This window comes from Erinaceus europaeus, chromosome 21 (assembly GCF_950295315.1).
Source record: "Erinaceus europaeus chromosome 21, mEriEur2.1, whole genome shotgun sequence".
In the NCBI taxonomy this organism is placed as follows: Eukaryota; Metazoa; Chordata; class Mammalia; order Eulipotyphla; family Erinaceidae; genus Erinaceus; species Erinaceus europaeus.
Window position 1 is genome coordinate 39,940,289 of NC_080182.1, and position 15,092 is coordinate 39,955,380.

At 38.7% G+C, this 15,092-nt stretch overlaps 1 protein-coding gene across 2 annotated transcripts in view; it reads left to right on the forward strand.

The window, feature by feature from the left end:
- KCNH8 (potassium voltage-gated channel subfamily H member 8) overlaps positions 1–15,092 on the forward strand; it is a 402,367-nt gene that overhangs the window by 248,041 nt on the left and 139,234 nt on the right. For both annotated transcript variants that reach the window (XM_007529685.3, XM_060180873.1), the window contains 2 exons: positions 4,437–4,594; positions 12,253–12,460. In XM_007529685.3, the coding sequence (XP_007529747.2) occupies positions 4,437–4,594; positions 12,253–12,460 (366 nt within the window). The remainder of the gene's footprint in view (positions 1–4,436; positions 4,595–12,252; positions 12,461–15,092) is intronic.

The following is a 15,092-nucleotide window of genomic DNA, read 5'->3' on the forward strand; positions in this document are numbered from 1 at the left end:
AGAGAGACACCTGCAGCACTGATTCACCACCCATGAAGCTTTCCCCCTGCAGGTGGGGGCCAGGGGCTCAAACCTGGGTCCTTGCGTACTGTTAACATGTGCTCAGCCAGGTGCACCCAGCCCCACATTGAGCATCTTCTCATATGTCTGTTGGCCCTCTAGATCTCTTACTAGATGAAGTTTTTGTTTTGTTTTCATATCCTTGCCACATTTTCTAGTGAGGTGGTTTGTTTATTTGGTGATAAGTTTACTGAGCTCATTATTATTTTGGTTATCAGTCCTTTATCTGAAGGATGTTATATAAAGTTCTTCCACACTGTAGGGTGTCTGTTTCAGTAGTGATACCCTTTGCTGTGCAGAAGCTTTTTAGTTGGATATAGTCCCATTGATTTGTTGTTGTTTCTTTGCTGTTGGATTGGAGTCTTTGAAGACACAGGGAAGGGAGAGAGAAAGAGAGATACCTGCATCACTTCTCTGTTTGTGAAGCTGCTCCCTGCAATCGAGGACCAGAGGCTTGAACCGGGTTCTTGCGCATAGTAATGTGTGCACTCAACTGGGTGTGCTGCCATGAGATCTCATCACTTGACTTCTGTCATGGCTGTCAACAAAAGGGAATAAATAAATAAATACTTTTTAAAAAGTTCATCTACTCCATTAAAGCCACAGTGTTGACCAAAGGCACAAACAAATATACACGGTTGCTAGAATGGAATAAGATTGTTCTGGCAGATGTCCTAGAACATTGCAGTTAATACTAATGACAGATGTGCTGTTGATAATATAATTGTGATCTTACGTGTCATGATCCCCCTTCATGTCACAAGTTTATAATGAGAAACAAGTTATTTAACAAAATTTGGTTTAGAGTTTATTTCTGCTTGGGAAATTAATGGAAATTTATCAGCTGAAAATAACAGAATTTAATCTCTCTCTTTTTTTTTTTTTTGCCTCCAGGGTTATTGCTGGGGCTCGGTGCCTGCACCATGAATCCACTGCTCCTGGAGACCATTTTTTTTCCCCCTTTTGTTGCCCGTGTTGTTTTATCATTGTTGTGGTTATTATTGTTGTTTTTATTGTTGTCATTGTTGTTGGATAGGACAGAGAGAAATGGAGAGAGGAGGGGAAGACAGAGAGGGGGAGAGAAAGACAGACACCTGCAGACCTGCTTCACCGCCTGTGAAGAGACTCCCCTGCAGGTGGGGAGCCGGGGGCTTGAACCAGGATCCTCACGTTGGTCCTTGTGCTTTGCGCCACTTGAGCTTAACCCGCTGCGCTACTCCCTACTCCCTGTCTCATTTTTTTTATAGTTCATATGTCAAGGTCTGGTTTAAATGGATTCTTAGCTCAGGCCCTTACGAAGCTGAAATCTGACCATCACCTGAGTCATGTTCTTTTGTGGAGCTCAAGATCCTCTTCTAAACTCATATGATTATTAGAAAAATCAGGCTCCTGATTAGTATAGAACTGAGGTCCTTCTTTATTGCTTGATGACAGCCAGAGCAGCTCTCAGCAACTAGAGAATGCCTGTCATTTCCTGCCCTGTGCCTCCTTCATATTACAGGTTTCCCTCCCTCCCTTCCATTCTTCTTTCCTTCCTGCCTTCCTTCCTTCCTTCCTTCCTTCCTTCCTTCCTTCCTTTTTTCTTCCCTCCTTTTTTCCCTCCTTCCTCCCTCCCTCCCTCACTCCCTCCATCCTTCACTCCCTCCCTCCCTCCCTCACTCCCTCCATCCTTCACTCTCTCCCTCCTCCCCTCACTCCCTCCATCCTTCACTCCCTCCCTCCTCCCCTCACTCCCTCCATCCTTCACTCCCTCCCTCCCTCCCTCACTCCCTCCATCCTTCACTCCCTCCCTCCTCCCCTCACTCCCTCCCTTTCTTCCTCCCTCCCTCCTCCTTTCCTCAGTCTCTTTTCTTTATTTTTTCAGATAGAGTCAGAGAGGAAGAGAGAGTGACCACAATACCAAATCTTCCTTCTATGTCGTAGAAGCTGTGCTGTGCCCTGGGTCACACACATGGCAAGGCAACACATTATCTGAAGTTACTCTGTCTCCAGCCCTCTATTAGTTGTTTTTCTTTCAAGCCATAAGAAAGCATGTTTCACCAACTTCCAACTCTTTGCCCCCACTGAGCCAGGCTGCTTTAAAATGTCAAGTAATCCAGGATAATGTCTTTCAAACACATAAATCAATAAAAGCATGATCCGCATGTGACTTCAGTCCTCATTAAAGAGGAAGCATCAGATCGTATGGTAGTAATGGGGAGAATCATCTAGGAATTATAGCTGTCACAACTGTTAGGGTGAACTTTGAACTGAAAGTTCATACAGCATGGATTATTGTGGTTTATCATCCTGTTTGTGACAGTTTTACCCTTGCAGAAGACTATTTCATTCATTCTCAAATAGTTTAAATTATCTGTAGAAAGCAAATGCATCTAATGTTTATATAATTCAGACTTCAGTGTTTCAGTTTGAATTCCTTAGCTTTTCTGTTCGTGTTGACTGGAATATTTCTTTCCCAAATTGACCCTTAAGTAGATGAACCGTGGCAATTCTTAAGAGCAAAGTTCCACTGGAAAAGACGTTGCTTTGGGAGTCACCAATTCATAAAATATTCAGTCATTATTACCTTTGGGCTTACGCACCAATTCTGCAATTCTCTATGACCTGGTTGTACTCAATTCTGAAACAAATCAAGAAAAAAAAAATTAACAGGACTAGAGAGATGGTAATGAGGGCAAAAGCACTGTGTGCCTAAAGCCACAGGGAACCCAAATTTAATCTCTGGCATCACAGTCCAGAATACAGCCTTCTGACTTCTCTCATTTTCATTCTCTCTCCCTCTCCCTCTCCCTCTCCCTCTCCCTCTCCCTCTCCCTCTCCCTCTCCCTCTCCCTCTCCCTCTCCCTCTCCCTCCCCCTCTCCCTCTCTCTCTCATAAAACTAGATAAATAAATTTCCTTTAAAGCAAAAGTTATCTTTTCTAATTTTTGAGGGGCATCTATGTCACAAACTAAGATGCCAGAATTATTTTCTCATAAGTATCAGAAGTAAGCTAAGATGAACCACATGACTACATTCCAACTATTTGTCTAACACTCAGTACGCCCTCATATGTTGTAAAATGTCTGATAGAAAATATAATCAGCGGCCGGGCGGTGGCACACCTGATTGAGCGCAGGAGTTACCGTGCACAAGGACCTGGGTTCGAGCCCCCGTCTCCACCTGCATGGAGAAAGCTTTGTGAGTGGTGAAGCAGATCTGCAGGTGTCTCTCTGTCTCTTGCTTTCTCCATCGCTCCTTCTCTCTTGATTTCTGGCTGTCTCTGTCCAATAAAGAAATAAAGATTAAACATTTTAAAAGAAAATGTAATCAAAGGAGGGTCTGGCATTAGCGCAACCTATTAAGCACACATAGTACAAAGCGCAAGGACCTGTGCAAGGGTCCTGGTTTGAGCCCCCAGCTCCCCACCTGCAGGAGGGACACTTCACAAGCAGTGAAGTAGGTCTGCAGGTATCTTTCTCTCCCCCTCTCCATTTCCTCCTCCTCTCTCAATTTCCTCTGTCCTATCCAATAAAATAATGGAAAAAATAACCTCCAGGAGTGGTGGATTCATAGTGCCCCAGCGATAACCCTAGAGGCAAACACAAACAGAACTGAAAAAAGAAAATATAATTAACTATAAACCTAAAATAAATGATATATTAAAATAATATAAGAATAATGATGTAGGGGAAGGTTGAAAATGATTACATCTTCCATCAATATGAAATAGAGAAATTTAGACTAAAAATGCAAATGAGAAATTCCTAGTATTTTCGTTAATTTATGTGCCTTTGAGGAAGGAACAAATTTCACACTGACAAGGAGACGACTTCTATACACTGAAACTTCTATACCCAGAATAAAACAAGAGTATAAGAAAAGAATGAAACCATAGATTGTCTGTGTTTAAAATTATTTTACCACTGTTGCCAAAATGGTTTTTTGGATTCATTACTTTTTTTTAGTAAGACTTTGTTCTGTCTCTGTCTCTTTATCATACTATTACAGAAAACATTCTAAGGCTTAAGAATTTTAGCCTATGCTTAGTTCTTAGAACAATGTCTGGTCAATAGTGAACATGTAGTAAGTAAAGGCTGTTATTGTTGCTATTAATTTCAATTATATTAACACTTGGCAAGCAAGAGAATATGTGAAATGCTCAGAAAAATATTTTGCTTTCCTTTGTTTGGGTATGTGCTAATTGAGTTCAGTTAAGCCTGCCAAAAGAGCCTCCTCTAATAATATCCCCAAAATATTTTGGATTCAAAGTATCCTTAAGAGCTTACAGTTTGTCTAATTTTAATTAATTTTTTCCTCCCCCTTTCCTTTCTTTTCTCCTTGCTTGACTGGCATCCTTCTTTGTTTCCTTTCTCAATTATTTTTTTTCTCAAGCAGATATTATTTTGAACTTCCGAACAACCTATGTAAGCAAATCTGGCCAAGTTATCTTTGAAGCAAGATCAATTTGCATTCACTATGTCACAACCTGGTTCATCATTGACTTAATTGCTGCCCTGCCTTTTGATCTCCTGTATGCGTTCAATGTTACAGTGGTGAGTACACAGACCCTTTCCATGCCACCTTGAAGGTTGGTTTTAGTTCTGCATTTATCACATCTTCAGGTTTTAAATATTCGTATAAATTAGTGTGCTCAATATTTTGTTTCCTTTTAAAAAAAGTTATCACTTTATTTATAAAGTAAAAAAAATATCTACAACATCATAGGATAAGAGGGGTACAACTCCATACAATTCCCACCACCAGAACTCTGTATCCCATCCCCTCCCCTGATAGCTTTCCTATTCTTTATCCCTCTGGGAGCATGGACCCAGGGTCATTATGGGGTGCAGAAGGTGGAAGGCCTGGCTTCTATATTTGCTTCTCTGCTAGACATGGGCATTGACAGGTCAGTCTGTGCTCCCAGCTTGTTTCTTTCCCTAGAGAGGAAGGGTTCTGGGGTAGTGGGGCTCCAGGGCACATCGAGGAAATCATCATCCAGTGAAGTCAGGGTGGCATCATGGTAGCACCTGCAACTTGGTGGCTGAAAAAGCATTAAGATATAAAGCAGAACAAACTGTTTAATGGTCAGTAACTTACAGGCAAGAATATAGCAGATAAATTTTGGTGTCTCCATTTTGGAAAAAAGGTAGTAGGTAAATTTTAGATATATTCCAAGGGGCCCATGACTTTACTAATTTTTGCCTGAGCCTGACAGCTGACATGCAGGTGGACCAAAGGTGTTATCTGGGGAGATGATGTCAGAGTTGGCAATAGGACTAGATAGCTGGATCAGGGCAGAGATTAGCTCCCAAATATGGGGAAAGTATATAAAATACCATAAGTAGATTTTATGTGTGTGGGTTTTTTTGTTTTTTTTTTGTCTTTCTACTTGCTTGCTGTTTTGGGTCACTGTAAACTATTGTGCGCTTTTGCTTTAAGGTGTATATTTTGCCCTAACTTATAGGTACATGTGCACATGTGTTCTGTCTCATGGGCCCTGATCTTCACCTAGGTTCTGTGGCTTTGTTAGAGGGTGCATCACCTGATATGGAATCGAGGAGTCTGATAAGCTAGGAACTGTCTGACCAGAGTGCTGGAGCTGAAGGGTTAACATTTCATGCCTGGTGTCTCAGGACACAATCTGAAGTGAAATGTGTCCAGCTGATACTGGTTGCGTTGATTTGGTTGAGCTCAGCAGATGCCGTATCAAATGGTCTGGATCCAGTGAAGGCTGCAGGAAGACAAGGCACGCCCCAGAGTTTCCAGGACTGGGAGAAATAGGGGTTTTATAGAGAATAAGGAGAATTTCTGCTGTCCTGGAGTTTAAGAAGGCAATAGATAGTTATTATTGTAACCAAGTTATTAGGGAATTTGGTCTACTTTGAAAAGCCCATGATTAGGATTTGCTGTATCACATAAGGCTTTATCATGATTTGCACCATTTAATGCTTTTACATATAGCTGTATCTTATGTAGTGACACAAGAGGTTGCTTCTGGACTCCCTGGTCTAAGATGATAGGTGATTTAATGTTTCTATTAAGCAGCCATTATTAGAAAAGTATTAAAAATTTGAGCCCACTGTTAAAATTCAATCAAGTTACCAATCTGAAACCTAAAGTGCTTATACTGAAGGAATATATACTCAGAACTGGGGTCTATGCATAGAAAAGTCTGAGCGTTTCAATCTATTTTCCCCCTCACATATTGATTATGTAGTGATTTCTAAGATTACGAGTTAATGGAAGTGTATATTAACATCATTCCCACCACCAGAGGTCTGTGTCCCCACCCCACCCCCTTGTAGTAAAGCTGAAAATCTACCCTCTTCCCCCACCCAGAGTTTTTTACTTTGGTGAAATACTCAAACTCAGTCAAATTCTACTTTGTTTTTCCCTGTCTGTTCTTCTTTCTCAATTTCTGTTTGTCAGTGGGATCATCCCATATTCGCCTTTTCTTTCTGACTTACCTCACTTAACATAATTCCTTCAAGCTCCATTCAAGATGGGTCAGAGAAGTTGGGCTCATTTTTATTAATAGCTGCATAGTATTCCATTGTGTATATAGACCACAGCTTGCTCAGCCACTCATCTCTTGTTGGGCACCTGGGTTGCTTCCAGGTTTTGGCTGTTATGAAATGCGCTGTGAACATAGATGCACATATTGTTTCCTTTGTTTGTTTGTTTCCTTTGTTTGTTTTAAATGGATGGAACTAGGGGTGATCAGGCTGAGTGAAATAAGTAAACTAATGTGGAATATGTGATGAATAAACCAAACAAGTTTGAAAAAACATAGTAGTCAAATGATCAGATTCTGTAAGAAGCATAGTGAGTACGACCCAGCTTGGTGGAGAGTATGGTGACTTAACACACAACATTATACTCCTAGAATTTTATAATTTTGTAAAGCGCTTAGGTTACTGATAAAATAAAGTGTTTGTGTTCTTCTTAATAAAGTTTTTTTTAATTGTTTCTTTATTATTGGACAGAAACAGAGAAATTGAGAAGGGAGGGGGAGATAGAAAGGGAGAGATACAGAGAGACACCTCATCCCTCCTGCCTCACTCATCAAGTTTTCCCCCTGCAGGTGGGAACCAGGGACTTGAACCTGGGTCCCTGTGAACTGTAATGTGTGCACTTAACCAGGTGCTCCATTACCTGGCCTCCTTCATAAAGATGTTTAATGATATATGTATACAAGATTCTTCTTCCTAAGAAATACCCTTTTTTTGGTTTATAATTTGCACTATTTCCAGTTATCTAAGTACTCAGAACCAAGATATACAAAAAGTCTGAATCCATTCTCAGTGGCCACTAAAGGAATCTTTTGATAAGGAAACTGTTGGTAGGCATATCAGCATAGCTCTGTAAGTTTGCCTGGAAAGTTGGTGTGAGCATTGAAGATTTTAAATACCTTTTGGTTCTTTTTTTATGAAGTTAATTATTGGTTTACAAAGTTTTCGGTATATCATTTCAGCTCTCTTCAAAGCGTGTTGCCACACCGCACCCACGGTTAAGTCATTGGGTTGCGTTATTTTATTTGTCTCTTTCCCCTATAGAAGGGTCAGTTCTTCTTTTGGCTTAAGGCTTATCTTCACCCAGCTGTGCCCTTTTGCTTTAAAAGCTTAATATTCCATATAAGAGTGAGATCATTTAGTCTTTACCTCTTGGTTATTTCATTATTTCTGGGCAAAGTAAACAGGAGACTAGTCAAGAAATAGAAAATTGTTGAACTTAAATAAAGGAATTCAAGAACTTATTAGAGGTCCTTGGAAAACTTTGAATGGAAAAGAAACCTAAATAGAACGCCCCTGAGCGTGGAAGTTCTCTTCATATAAATACCGGCAAGAACTCCTCTTTGTTCCTTTAAAACTATTATCTCTTGATTTCTCACAGGGAAAAGTTATCGTAGCAGTTATCGTAGCCCAGTTATAGTAGAAGCTATTTTTAATATTCAGTTATTGATAATCTTAAAAGCCTTAGTGCTCCCTTATAAATAGGAAGACATTTAGGAAGGCATAATAACCTTTTTTAGACCAGTAATAAAATTTGCTGCTAGACTAACCAATTTTAGCAAGCTAAAATTTACTAAGCATCACTTCAAGTGAAACTTCTCTCCTACTCAGTTGACAACCCCCTGTAGAAATTATATTCTCTGTCAAGAGTTTCAAAGCATAGTTTTCAATCTTAAAGTGGTAATTTTTCAGAAGTAGTTATTACTGACTTTAGAATTAAGATTGAAATGTAATCTTATTTAGTATGCATGTGTGTACTTACTAATTCTCTATACAATACTATATTTCTTTTTTATTTGTTTTAAGTTGGGGGTATCAGTAACTTTAAGAGGTTTATAACTCAACTGAAAAGAAAGCTCTGGGGGGAAGTCTAGTATGTAGTCAGCACTACACTGAATTGTTATCTAGGCCTTTTTAAAGTGCTTTTTAAGTTAGAATTTGACTAGATAAGTGCACCATAATGAAGTGTGATGACTTAAAGCGAGACTTCAAAAAAATTGAAAAGAATTATATGATATACAAAATGCCTTAATGTTTTTTTGCAAATTCTCTTAGTGAGTTGCTAACTAAATTATGTTTAATAGGCCATTCTAAATTAATTTGCAATCTTGCTACTAAATTTAAATAGTTTTATATTAATTTTCTCTTTGAGAACAAAACAAAATAATGCGGTGTTAATATGTGATTAATATATTATTTATGATACTGTATATGTAATATACTAGTAAGTTAATATATTAAAATATATTCGTGTCTTACTTTTATATAGTTAAAGCCAGTGAGTAACGGTACATAGATAAGATCAATAAAACTAACATGAATAAAGTATTTTTTAAAAAAAAATTCATTCTCAGGGCCTGGCAGGTGTCTCACTCCATAGAAAGCACATGTTATTACTGGAGTGCTGGCAGGAGAAAAGCTTCATTAGCAGTGGGGCGGGACTGTGGTATAGCACCTCCTCTCTTTCCTCCTCTCTCTCCTTCTCTGCCCATTTCTGTCTTTCACTGACTATATGACAGAAAAAAAAAAAGTAGCTCCAGTGTTTCACCTGGAGAGGTGAAGCGCTAAGACACAATGATGATGTGATTGGGAAAAAAAAAATAATATAAAGAGAGAAAGAAAGCCTGTCTAATTATCGTATTTTGATCAATTTGAAATACACACTTTCACTGTGCTCCTGCTATTTCTGCTCTGACTTGTGGAATCTGGAGCAGATGCCTTATGAAGAATGCAAGGAAGAGATGAACACCACTGTCAGAAAGAGGAGAGGAGGGAGGAAGCGAAGGCTCTGTTACGACTGATAGTTTGCTTTTTAAGGATTTAGCATAGGGTTATTTAACAAACTAGCACATTATTTGGCTAGTTTGCTCAAATGAAATATAAAATATTCTATTTCAGTAGCAAAGCTTAATCATAGAATTATATTTATTGAATACATCTCATGGAAACTTAAAGTCATGAGGGATGATTTGTAAATTGTGTTACTGCTATACTGCACAGACATAAAGAGAAAGGGATAAACAAATAAATAAAGGTGGGGGTCTCCCAGATCTTAAGATATGTCTAGCTAAATCTCAATCGATGACATTCTAAGTGTACTCTGCTCCCCCCAAAAATGTCCTTTATGCTTTGGTTTTGATTCCGTTGCCCTTAGTGATGGTAAACATTGTCTATACAGTTTCACCCAGGCCCACTATACATAAGTCATTATGAAAAGTCATATGAGAGATAAAATTCTGAATGAGACACTGACCAATTTTATCATCTGAATGACTTCCTTTGGCAACTCAAAACAAAACAGACCTAAATAAGCATTAAAATCCCTACAGAATTTCCAAACAGTTATTTCTGTCAGATACCTTCCTAAGTATCTAGCCATTTAAAGTACTTCAGTAAATGTGAAATAACTGTTGTTTTTCTCCTCTCTAATTGTGTGGGGAGGTGGCCAGGTCTACTTAGTAGCGAGGGAAGTTCTCCTCCCTCCTTTGGTTCTTACCAGGGTCATTCCTGGGACTTTGGCTTCTGCTTGATGAACTCATTCCTCCCAGCTGCCATCTTCCCTCTTCCCCCCCTCTCCCCTTTCTTTTACTTGATAGGACCAAAAGAAATTGAAAGTGAAGGGGAAGGATTGAAAGGGAGAGAGAAAGAGAGTGCCTGTAGCACTGCTTCACTACTTGTGAAGCTGCTCTCTCCTCAGTCCTCGAAGGTGGGGACAGGAGCCTTTCACCTGGACCCTTGTCTGTGGTAATATAGGGAAAAACTACCACTTACGGAATTTTTGATGAGTGCAGCACTGCATCTGTCTACAAGCAGCTTATGATTCTCATCAGTGACAAATTCAGAACAGTATCTCTAGAGTGAGAAGTACCCCTTCCTTTTTTTTGTTCAGATTATGTGCTTCCAGCTAAATCAGATATACTTCTTTTCACCCGGCATTTATCAAGAAATCAAATTTACATTTATAGAGGAAGCTACCTACTCAGATGGAAACAAGCATTATTATTATTTTTTTTTTTTAGTGCCAGCAAAACCACTAGGTTTGCCTCATTCTGGACACCATAAGCTCATGTCTCCTCTCTTTGAGCGCTGTCCTTATTTCTGTAGGCCCCACTTTCTTTCCCCAAATACTCCCTTTCTTGGTCTGAGAAAACGCTAAGACCATCTGCATCAATACCTTGTGTTCAAATGATGTCTTATTCTGCTTGGGTTAACCGTGGCCATCATAAACTAGAAGTTTTAAACAATAATATTTATTTTCATAGTTCTGAAAGTTTTCACGCCTAAGATCAAGTTTACAGTAACTTTGATTCTTCCTAGTGACTAGAGTATTATTATCTCACTGCAACATCGCCTGCAAGAGGAGGGAGGGAGAAAGAGAGGGAGAGAGAGAGAGAGAGAGAGAGAGCAAAAGAGAATACCAGCTCTCATCTCTTAAGGACACTATGCTTTATACCACAGGCCTCATGTCTAAACACTATCACATTGAATATTATGGTTCCAGGCCTGCGAGTTAAAGGATATACAGTTCATCCCTTAGCAAATAGCTTTCCTCTATGTGGTATTTCAGTTGCAAGATCCATTTTATCATAGTCTTTCAAATTCATCTACCCTCTACCCTGAAGAATTCTTCTATGCTACTCAGTAGAGATTTCTTTTTAATGTATATTTTATTTATTTTATTTTAGTAGGAGAGATACAGAGAGAAAGGCACAGAGAGAAACCCCAGAGTACTGCTCAGCTCTGGCTGATACTGTTGTTGCTGCTAGGGATTGAACCTGAGACCTCAAAGCCTCAGGTGTCCAAGTGTTTTGCATAACTATTATGCCATCTCCCCATCCCTCCCTATAGCTCTTCTACCTACCTCATACTTTACCACCGTTCTGTTATTGCAGTCTAAGAGTTTATTTACTTTTATTTGTTTGGTAGGTTTCACTGCATTCCACATTTCAGTCCAGTCCTGTAGTATATGTGCTGACGTGTCTGTTCCATTTAGCACAGTTCCCTCAGGACTCACCCTTGTGATTGTAAATGGCCAAATTTCATCTTTAATAGCACAGGACCCATTGCGTATGTGCCACATTTTCTCTATTCAGTGATCCATGAAGACTTAGATTGTTTTCATACCTTGGCTACTGTAAGAAAAAATAAAAATAAGATATTGTAATGACTATAGAAATGCTTATACCTTCTTCAAATAGTGGATTTGCATCTATGGACAAATACCTAGAAGTGGAATAGATGGATAATATGGTGATTGTGCCCTTACTCTTTGAAAATGTCTCTCTTGTTTTCTAAAGTAGTCAGATCAATTTGCCTACATAGCGACCATGTCTATTCTTTCTCCCCCTCCGCTTCTTCAATGACACTTCTTGGCCCTTATCTTCTGACCATGGCCTTTCTAAAGAATTCACAGTGATATTTCATTGACGTTATTATTTGTTTTCCCCGAAGCCTATGTGATGATGTTTATCTTTTCATGTAGCTTTTGACTATCTTTATATCTCTTCAGGCACATGTCTGCTTAGATCCCCTGCCTATTTTTGGATATGCTTATTTGGTGTTGCTCAATCGTATACATTGTTCCTATACTTCAAAACTTAACCCTTTTGTCAGATGAGTAATTTGCAAACCTTTTCTCCCGCTCAGTGGATTGCTGTTTGTTTAAAAGGATGGTCTGTGCTGCTCTGTCTTCACCACAGGTGTCTCTGGTACATCTCCTGAAAACCGTACGTCTGCTGCGTCTTCTGCGTCTTCTGCAGAAGCTGGACCGTTATTCCCAACACAGCACAATCGTTCTGACTCTGCTGATGTCCATGTTTGCGCTCCTTGCACACTGGATGGCCTGTATCTGGTATGTCATTGGAAAAATGGAAAGGGAAGACAACAGCCTTCTCAAGTGGGAAGTTGGTAAGGGCTTGTTTGTCACATTTCCCATCTTTAAACGAAAAGGAAAGTTATGTAGAGGCGGTAAATGTTACGTCTATACGTGTATGTCCTCTTATAATTCGTCTCATCTCGGGGCGGAGCATAATGGAATCTGTGACAGTGATGACTTCTTTCAAGAATGTTTTCTGGAGCAGCCTCTCTCTCTCTTTCTCTCTCTCTTTCTCTTTTTCTCCTAAAGAATAATTAATAGATTGGAGCTAGCAAGAATAGTTAGTGACAGAATTCAGTATTGGCATGCCTGAGGTCAGATCTGAGTGACGTTCTGAACTCTCTCTTTCACTCTCCAGTTAATTACTTTATCTTAAAAAAAAAAGAAGTGAAAAGAGGTTTTGATGGGTTAACTGTTCAAAATGACAAGTAATTCCTTAAAATGCATATTTACTTTTTTATCATCGTATTGGGTGGTTAATGGTTTACAGTACAGTTGCTGAAACATGGGTACAGTTTCTCAGCTCCCATGGTAGTTATCTGTAAAACACTCTCACATACAATTTATGTTCTTTTCTACCATTCTACACCAGAATACCACAGCCCACCCAACCCCTCCCTGTCAGTTAGACTAGAAATGATCAAATACATCGAGGAAAACATTGACAGAGTTCTTTTTAATATAAGCATTGAAAACATCAACAACTTAATTTTAATTGCAAGGAGACAAAACCCAAAATAAACCAGTGAGATTACATCAAAATAAAAAGCTCCTGAACAGAAAGAGAAACCACCACAAAAAAAGAGACTCCCCACGGAATGGGAGAAGACATGTAGCATACATGGGGCTAATGATCAAAATATATAAAGAGGCAACGAAGCTCAGCAACAGAAAAACAAACTGACCCATCCAAAAATGGAGAGAGGATATTGCCAGGTCTTCACCAAAGAAGAGACCTAAAGGATCAAAAGACATATATGATCCTATTTTGACATGCAGAATAAGTAAGTAACTGGGCAGCTTGATCATGAGTCCATGAGCAATCATTAAGTAATATATCATTTTAAAAAGATTTTATTTATTTCAGTGAGGGGGTACGATGAGAAAGATACGAGAGTGATCAGAGCAAGCACTGCTCAGCTCTGGCTTATGGTGGTACTAGGGATGGGAGCTAGGACCAAGGAACCTCAAGAATGGAAATCCTTTGCATAACCTTTAAGCTATCTCTCCAACCCTAATCAATCATTTTGCTTTATTTTTTTTAACTTTTATTTGTTATTAATAGTTGGTTACAAGATTGTAAGATAGCACACCCACCCCCAAGTTCTGTATTCCTACCCTCCCACCTCCCAAAGATAGTTCTTAGAAGACTTACAAACAGTTTGCTTGTGTCTGTTTTGTTTGAATTTTTTGTTTGTTTGTTTGCTTCTTTTTGGCAAGTTCATGTAAATCAGATCACTAGATTCCACATGTGAGTGAAACCATCAGTAGTTGTCTTTCTTCTCTTTACTTATTTCACTAAACATAATCACCTCCACTTCCATCCATTTTGTCCCAAAGGACACAATATTATCTTTTTTTAATTTTTTTTGACTAACCAATCATTTTAAATCATGAGAACGTAATCACTTGAAATGGTGAGTTGAGAATGAAGATGTTCTCATCTTCTTTCCTTTAGTGAGGGAAAAAGGACACTATCATCACTGCATGCTTTCCATACTTACTATACTTTATGCTTTGTAAAAAAATTGTGTCCTTCCATAATATATGGGAATTTAAGAAAAAATTCCAAGTTTTACATGATTCTGCATAAATGAATCTGAAGTATTCTGTACATGGATCCATTTCTAAACATGTCTCATTTATAAGGACTTTATAGAAAAATAGTTCTATGGATTATAACTTTTGATTCAAAAATATCTGTATTCTTCTCACTGTCATTACTTTTAGAAAATTATCATAGAGCCATATGGAAGGTTTTTTTTTTCTTAGTATGACTCTTAATCAAGGGAATCTGTTTCTTTGTTAAGAAAAAATTTAATCAGTTATCCGCCGTTCCAAAAATCAATCCTGAAATGCTGAAAGAAGATAAGATCTTTCAGCCAGGATAAAGTTACAAGACATTTCTGAGAGGGAAAAAAAAAAAACTTTTTGTTCCCACTTTTTGTATTATTATTTAGTGACAGAATGATCTGAGATATTCCTAGCCTGACCCTCAGAAGTGCCACTCTGTCACTATAAGGTCTATATGAAAGCCACAAAAGGTATCTGTGAGAATGGGATGGAGACCTCAAGAGAGCAAATTAGCAATGCCCCTAACATTTCAGTCTTGCCCTTGCTCTGTACAAAGCGACTGATGTGTTCTAGTTGATTTTTATTTCAGGTGGTTGTCTTATCACTATTCGTATATTTCATTGTGGACTTGAATTCTCAGACATAAAAGAAAAGGAAAAATTAACCTGCAGAGGGAATGTAAAAATATTCTACATAAAGATGACAAACGATAGAGAAAGAGACAGAGAGTCTGAATTGTCTTCACATTAAAGCTTTCATCCATCACTGTTGTTGCCTTCTGTAACTTTGTCCTGAAGCTCTCCTCTTCATGTGCTGTAGCATTTTCCGAGTGGTGTTCAGTGACTAGCAGCATTAGATTTCTAGCCTATG